Source organism: Artemia franciscana, chromosome 2 (assembly GCF_032884065.1).
Source record: "Artemia franciscana chromosome 2, ASM3288406v1, whole genome shotgun sequence".
In the NCBI taxonomy this organism is placed as follows: Eukaryota; Metazoa; Arthropoda; class Branchiopoda; order Anostraca; family Artemiidae; genus Artemia; species Artemia franciscana.
This window is the reverse complement of record NC_088864.1, coordinates 60,888,729-60,897,558: the sequence shown is the minus strand read 5'-3', so window position 1 is coordinate 60,897,558 and position 8,830 is coordinate 60,888,729. Positions and strand designations below refer to the sequence as shown.

The following is an 8,830-nucleotide window of genomic DNA, read 5'->3' as shown; positions in this document are numbered from 1 at the left end:
TACCCCTAATACCAAAATGAAATACCTTTGTTAAAAGAATTTCATGGGTTAAGGAATCGAATGCCTTACGAATATCCAGGAATATAACAGCCGAATTAATCCCAAATCTTATGCAGAATGTAAATTAAAGATCAAACATTGCTCAGGGAATAGTATCTGGAGGTAATCAGTGTCAATTTCATTTCGGGGCAACAATAGCGAATGTGGATTCAAGGTAAAGATTTAGAAGAGATGTGTATCGATTGGTAATGGGAAGAGTTTCTTCCTGAGATTCAAAATTGGGAAGGCAAGGACTTGGTAACGGGACTACAGCCGGTCCACCAATTGTACGTTGAGGGAACTGGCACTCTTTCACGTCTTCCCACAGAGGATCCTCCACAAGGGACCCCCCTTATCAAAGACCAGAATATCTTTAAAGTTGATAACCCAATCTCAGATTCCTTCCCAAGTCCATCCAATCTAGCCCGAAATTCAATACCTCCCAACTTCTCCACAGCCCCATACTTTAAAGCCGCATTCCAAGTAAGTAGTGTCAAGTTAACACTGACATTCGTATGGAGATTATACTCGGCTTAGAATGAAGATCGACCAGATTTTAAGAAAAAATTGATTTAAGAGAAGGGTCAATATTTCACATTGATGGGTTTGCAATCTGTCAACTGTCAACATTGGACAGATATAGATTCTCCTAATATCTCAGCAAGGTTTAAGCATCCACTCAAGATTAATGTGATGTGGAATGACTTTAGATAGGATTCTGGGGTCTATCCTCTTTGTCGAATCTATGAATACCAAACAGGACTATAAATGTCAACATATGAATACAAGTCACCATAATAAAAGCTATAATCTGGACTGTTTCCTTTTAGTTTAGGAAATTAGTGAAGTTTATCTTTCGTTTATGCAAGATGGAGCTCTTCCACATGTTGTTATGGTAGTTCCTGAATCGTTGAATTAACATATTCTGGGAGACAGTTAGGATGGTGTAGTTCAATTGAATGGGCGACTAGAAGCCCTGATTTAACGGCTTGCCATTTTTTCTTTAGGGTTGATTAAAGAAGCAAGTCAGATCTGCAAAACCCGAATGTACAATAACTCAAGGGAAGACTACGAGAAAATGATTCTGTAACTCTGCAAGGGCCCCTGAGATAACAAGTCGACGAGATCTCGTAAAGCTTGAGCAGGGGCAGGCGAATGCTAGCACACAGTTTTTATTTCAAATAAAATCTCAAAGTAAGCGCGTTTTGTTCATGCTCATTTTCTCAAATTCGTTAACCCATAAATACATTACAAGATTCTTGGAAAAAGTGATCTTTTTTAAAAACAAGTTTGAAATAACTGACTTTCAATCATCTTGTATGTTTTTATTTTAAACTGGGTACTGACACTATATTCAGAGGCCCATATTCGTAAAAAAAAAAAAAAAAAAAAAAAAAAAAAAAAAAAAAAAAAAAAAAAAAAAAAAAAAAAAAAAAAAAAAAAAAAAAAATACAGAGGTATACTTTTTAACATGACTCAGTTGAGTTTATTTTTTTTCAGTTGTGAGTGAGATAAGCATGCTAGACTATGTCTCACCCACGGAATTTTCCAATACACCACTGAGTAACCGATCCTATTGACGCAACGGCTAAAGAGTTGATTTTTTTTCTAAATTTGCTCCAGCACGTTTTTACTCACAAATAATTAAACGAATCTTAGATAATACGTTTTATTCTCGAAAAATACATAGGACCAAAATTTTTACCAATACTAGGTAACACTAGCTGACCAAATTTAGGTCTAATTTTTCCTACGGCAAACTTAAATACGGACGAGAATTGTTCGGCGAAGCTTGAGAGATCCCTGAAAAATAAGGAAAAATCAACATTTAATTTGCATCAGTAAGAAGTATATTCCAATCAGGTTTCATACAAAATATTTAATATTTTTAATCACTCATTTATGAATCTCGAAAATACTTACATGCCCCTTGGTACGGTACTATAGCTATAGCCTTTAGCTTTTAATATCAACTAAAGTTCTACAATCTACACCTCTACAATTAAAAAAATTAATCAACTCTTTAGTTTAAACATTACTTGACAAATAAGTCAATAGATACCACGGAGCAAATGCCAGTGAATCGTCAAATTACCAAAACAAAGCCAGTTTTTTTTAAATAATGTCGTAAATTCAATTTTAGTCGCTGTCCGGAGAGTTCATATTTATTTCCGCGATTGAATCCCCCCCCCCAAATGTTTGTCTCATATAAACGTAACAAAAACATAAAATCAAATTTTTGATGTGTTTTGTAAAGTTTTTTTGTACCAGCCCCCTCCAAAACAAAATAACCCTATTTTGAACAGAAATCCTTGATATGGCCTATGAAATAGGGATATTATTATTTTCAGCGTAAAAACTTCCCAGAACACAAACTCTAATAAAACATTCCAATTTATTGAGCCTGATACATCACAAAGTATCTTCACCAAACTAATCTATGGTGACAAGAGGAGAAGCATAAACATGGAGGGCAAACACAAGTAAGAATGTTGAACAAATAAACGAAAAACAGTTCAGTATCACATTTTTCTTAAACTCATTCATAATAATAAATGCAAAAATTTGTAAAATAATTCGATTGAGATTAATAGTACCAATTTTGCTGAAGATAACTGTGACATTATTGGATATAATTATCGAAGGGATTCTTTTTATATTATGATGGCCCCTCATAAAGCTCATTTTTGTGTAACTGCCAGACTAGTGGCATATCAACGTGTAATTGACGGCACCGTGAATCATGGCATACAAATTCCTTGCTATACATGTATTTTGGCTTATTTTTGAATAATCTGCATTTCAATTTGGCAGTTAATAGTGTTTATTCCGCATGTAAGATCTGCCCTTTTTTTCTGAGGTTCCCTGAAGCCTTTTAAGTCTTCTTGCAATCTATCCAGTTTTTGCAACTCTTAGAAAATTAGAAATAATACAAAATATAACCATTATAACGCAAAATTGTAGGGCAAAATATCTCTATTCATTTATGAGTATTTTCCATTCAGATTTGTCAGTTAATACACCATGTTCGACCCAAAGAAAAGAGCTCAACCAAAAATAAACCAATGGTATAGAAAATAATGTAAAAAGATTTAGAAATCAGACAAGAGACGAGCCGTAACTAGTGACAAGTTTAGAAACAAAGGACACCAAAATTTCACTATACCAATTTGTATGGGTAAGGGTATGAACAGAAGATGGGTATTTTAATAGAATCTAATCGAAGGAATATGGTTCTGGTTAGATTGTTGGAAGTCCAAAAACCTTGGGTTTGACAATTAATTAATGTGAAATTTGTCAAACCCTAAACAAAGACCATAGCCCCAGTGCTAACCGTTAGTACTAGGTTAAGCTAGTACTACCAGTACCTGTCAATCTTATCCGTACAAAGAAGAAAACATCCAAGGATTTTTGGATACAACTTGACATTCTGGGAAACTACGCAGACATTTTAAAGTCATATTTATTTCTATTATTATGAAATAATTGGTGCTAAGTTTGCCTAGAGAACATGGACCAAGCGGAGAAAAGTGTGCATTGATACTACCAGTCTACCTTAGATAATTATGAGCACTATTTACTGATTTGGCTATAATTAGCTACACAACGTTGCTGTGTATTTTCTCTCTCTCAGAGATAAACTTGTGGTTCCTAATTTAAAGTAGCAAAGACTTCAAAGTATAAAAAAATTTCATTCCATCCAGCCTCTTTCAGTCTGTTCATACCTGAAAACCCAAATTTTCTCACATTTTTCCTTTGGTAGTTTTTAAAGTTTCAACTTTTCAAGAATGTTGACTCTTAGAAACAAAAAAACAGAAAAAAGAGAAAAAAATTCGCATGTTTTAGAGAGGACATAAACATTACCATAAGACCTATAATTTGTTTATAACCGGCTAATAACATAAGAGAAAAGCAGAATACAAAGAAAAAAAAAGGAGAAAAGACAATATAACACAAATACAGAAACTCTACAAATCATCAAAAGGACAAATGAGCTTGCCAAGGGCTGACTTTAGCAGCTTAATGTGAAGTAGCTCAAGCTTACTGGTCACACCAGATGCGCAGTAATTATGAATAAGTTTTCGGTTCTCAGTATGTGAAGGCAAATAAGAATGAACTTAAGATGAACCGAAAGTAATACGAGCGCAGGGGCCTGACATCCTGGCATTTTAGCGTACTGAAAACATCAACAAGGAAAATGCACAGCATGATCGCAAACAAATACAAAGTAGAAACAATAGATTTCTTTATAACAGTTTTTAAATTATCAAACACTAAATTAAGTGATAAATTAGTATACATTGTCGCAAAATCGAAAGACTCAATTCTTTTAGCTGGAACCATTGTTAAAGAATCTATCACCTGCAGTGAATTATTAACACTCCAATATGGATTAAAATTCGAAAATTTTTTAATACCAGAACAATAGGTTTTAAGTTTATTTACAATTTCCTTTAAAATTAAAGAGAGGTCAGTAGCAGCAATGCGGGTTGGACATTTAGCTGCTCCAGCAATAAACCGTGGTTTAGGGGGATTCTTATGAAATTTTACAGTCCAATATATATATATATATATATATATATATATATATATATATATATATATATATATATATATATATATATATATATATATATATATATAAACTTACATTAAATTATGAGAATTAAAACTAAACAATATTATTTAAAAACTTTTTTTTAAAACAGCCCTAGCATCCTTACTTCAACGAAGTTCAACCAGGGCTCAGTTCCTGGTTCAGTTCACCTGGTTCAGAATCAGTTGAATCAGGTTCGCTATTTTCATGATCGCAAAAAGTTAAATGTAACTTGCGTAAAGCTTTCCGGTTAAATTTCCCCCTATTTGCTTCAATTTTAAGATATCCAGCCTAAATCTTTTTTCTAGAATCATCCACAAGCTTATTACGTATACTCACAATGCTGGAGCGTATAGAAATACCAAGCCATTTCAAAGAAAAACAATAGGAAAAGTGAAATGAGAACATCCAAGCGGGATGATGGTGTGCGGGAGTTAAAACATAAAAACATAAATACTCGGAGTTAAAGCATACAAACATAAATGCTCGTAGTTAAAACATAAAAACATAAATACTCGGAATTAAAGCATAAAAAAATAAATACTCGGAGTTAAAACTTAAAAAACATAAATGCTCGGAGTTAAAACATAAAAACATAAGTACTCGGAGTTTTAAACATAAAAACATAAAAATACTCAGAGTCAAGAGACAAAAACATGAATACTCGCATTTCTCTAAATTTAAAGTTAAACTAGTTTGACTAAATGGAATAAAAAACAGTTTCAACCATTTCAGACAAGGATAACCTCGATCGGCTAATCCAATAAAATGTCATTCGCCTAAGCTAAATATGAACTATCAGACATTCCATTATAATAAGTTGGCCAAGTCAAGGCTAAGGTGGAAGCTATACACATTTTAAAAATATGCAGGGATAATACTCCTCCCTGGAACACACCACATCGAGAAGAGATATATTCAACTGGGATTCCTTTAAGTTGCAAGTACACAGGTTCATATCAATACTTCTAAACGAAAATAATATACAAATTCAAGCCAATATAAAAAGAGAAAGTAAACCTTCAGTATGAATAACACGGTCAAAAGCCTTTAGACGGTCTAGTGGTCCAGATGAATCTCACTACCACGTTCAGCAGAATCATTCAAAATTTTAACTAGAACCAGATGAGCATGAGCAACCGAGATCCTAAGGCACATTTTGCCTGGTTTTAACTCTTTTAATCTCAGGGTCGAAGTTCCAAATGGCTTTCCCCGTACAGACAAGAAATTTTTCAAGAGGCACTGCAGCATTTTCGGCGGCTTTTAGACAACAGATGATACTAAGGTAATACAAATTTAAATCTCGAGCTTTATAGGAAGAAAAGGCACTGAGCTGGAGTAAAGGGTAATGAGCTTTCAGTGACGACGTCTGTTAGCGTAACCAGCTAAACACTCCAGTTGGCCTTTTTCCAATTCCGTTGATAAAACCAGTTGGACTGCCTTTCTACTGTTGGGCAATCACTAATAGAAATAATGGTAGACAACCAGAGACTGTCTGCATCATTTACACCCTCATTCACTAAAACCTGACAAGCGGCTCTATCAGAACCACAGATACAAGTAGATATACATTGCATGGGCAAAGTGAGGTGTTGCAGCAAACTTTTTTCGGCTTCGCTGAATAAAGTGTTGCGAGAGCAAAACTTAACTCGAGAGCAAATTGGTCTTACCAACAAATACACCAGAAACAAATAATAGGTATACCAACTAGAGAAAATTGCGAACCCCTCATTGCTGAAGATGATTTTGAGCTAACAGCCACCTATTGCTTAAAACTCTCCTATGGAATTCACAATTGGTATCGGTCTATTTTTGGTTTCATTGTGTACCTTACTACTGAAGTTGTCAGCGCCTTGAAACTTCCAAACTGGTATATGTCATGAAGGAATTTTTCTACCAAAAATGAATGACATATACTTTGATCAGCTCATCAAGAGGCATCGACTGCCGTCAAAAAAAAATCTATCTGTCTTAGTTCAAAAGTTGACTTTTTTGCCGTAGGCCAAGTTTCTAACGTTCTCACTTAGAAAGGAGCTAAGGATAAACTCTAATTTCTTTAGAAATGAGAGAACTTTTAAGGTTTAAGAGACACATCTAATAACATTTCTGTATCGGCCAATTTTTGGTTTCAGTGTGTACCTTACTATTGAAGTTGTAAACGCCTTTAAATTTTCAAACTGATATATCTCATGAAGGAATTTTTCAAACAAAAAATGGATGACATATTCTTTGATCAGCTCATCAAGAGCTATCACCTGCCGTAAAAAAAAAGGATCTATCTGTCTTAGTTCGAAAGCTGACTTTTTTGCCGTAGGCCAAGTTTCTAACGTCATTACTTAGAAAGGAGCAAAGGATAAACTCTAATTTCCAAAAAGTCTAAGAGGCATATCTGATACCATTTCTCTACCGCAATCCCAAGTGCGAAAAACCGAATGATGAACTCAGCTGAAATCACGAACAGAAATGGGTAGAAACAATAGATTTTTGGCCCCAGGCAAGAGTGCTAAGAAGCTTTCCACAATGCAAATTCACATTCATCAATCCGGCCTAAGATCCACACTTTCCGTAACCATCGCAGAGGTTAGACCCTTACCTCTTTCTAGGAATAAGCTGAAATCAGGAGGCTACGAAAAAAAACACAATAAAACCAAAGTATTGCTCTCTTAACACAGTAATAAATGTTGGTTTTCGAACCAAATTGATGATATAGGAAAAGGGTAAATTCTTGGGAACAATCTGGAAGGCGTCCAGTACAGTTTTCAATAAAACATCACAACTAGGTCAACTACTAGTGGTGTCGTAGTTAAAATCATCGAGAATCATCTAGCTAAGACCTTTTAAAATAACACTGGAGATCAGATTTTTCAATTTCTTACAAACTATGCTTAAAGACGAAAAAGATCTGGTGTCAGTTTTATTACACGGTAAATAAAAGTTGATGAAAATTATATTTCCAACTCGAATAGCCAGTAGATGACTAAATACAGTTGTATTCCTAAATACAGTTGTTCTTAACTCAAAAAGCCACAAAAGAATTCACACTGAGGAGAAACCAGTTACTGTTTTAAAGTTTCTCATCAGAGTGGATTCCCCAGTAGCCGGTAACCGGCAGACAACCGGAGATTATCTGTAATCTGAGATGACTCTGTAAGCTAATCCCAGTGTACCCAATTCTTCAGTTTGGGACGGGGGTCAGTGGCGTGACTCTGTAAGCTTAGCCAGAGTCGACCCAGCTCTAAATGGGTACCTGGAGAAATCTGGGGAAGGTAAACAGGGAGGGTGTGCGAAAGCACAGGATGGCTGGCCCCCAACCCCCCATTGCACTTCCTGGCTGAAGGGCCAAGAAACGGAGATCAGCACCGCCGGTACGGACTGTAAAGTCTAATGCCGTATCCTTTACCTTTACCTCATACAGAAACGGGACGCAATTACCACATCCTTTACTATGCATGCTAGGCCGCCAGAGGACTGAACTTTCATCAATTGAGCATGTCTAATAAATAGTCTACGAAGCAGAAAGTTATTACTAGGCACTGTTAACAAATGTTCTTAAAAGAAAAACGATATCATAACTCAGCATCGAATTTTCAAGAGTGAGATCCTTATATTTGGTGCCATTAATGTAAAACAACACTACCGACAGATCTCGGGGATTTATGATATCTTAGAAATACTTTATTTTAGCACAGCGATATAACGTACTTTCGGGCACTGTGGGCTTATATGAAGCAAGGTCTGCACCACATCTCTTACTAGAGATGTGTATATTGAGGAGTAATTATGAAGCCCATTTTCCGGTGAAAAAAAAAAACATGCTCTACCGACAAACCTTACATTACTGCGACTTTTAAAAAACTAATAAGGAAAAATATCAATTTGTTCAAGCAAGGACATGACACACAGGCTAATGATCTAGGAAAGTTCTTGAAGAGAAAATTGAGAAAGGCAGCTTCTGAGTATTACAATAGTAAAGTTAAGGATCTGTATTCTAACAAGCCCAAACAATGGTACAGGAAAATTAAAGAGATTTGCGGAAAAAACCCTGTTGAAGTTAATTTTCATCTCCCTGAGCCCCTTTACAAGATAGCCAACGATTTGAACCTGCATCTTGCGTCCATAGTACGAAGTCTCCCCCCTTTCACTGGCTCAAGTCAAACTATTCCTCCCTCCTCCTCTTTCCCCCAAATTTATCCC

General features: G+C 35.4%; 1 protein-coding gene across 1 annotated transcript in view; it reads right to left on the bottom strand.

Annotated features, from left to right (window-relative positions):
* Nucleotides 1–1,692: 1,692 nt before the first annotated feature.
* Nucleotides 1,693–8,830, bottom strand: part of LOC136043871 (5-methylcytosine rRNA methyltransferase NSUN4-like) — a 69,784-nt gene continuing 62,646 nt past the window's right edge. Inside the window, exon 8 of the mRNA XM_065728838.1 lies at nucleotides 1,693–1,842. Coding sequence (XP_065584910.1) covers nucleotides 1,695–1,842 — 148 coding nt within the window. The 3' untranslated portion in view covers nucleotides 1,693–1,694. The remainder of the gene's footprint in view (nucleotides 1,843–8,830) is intronic.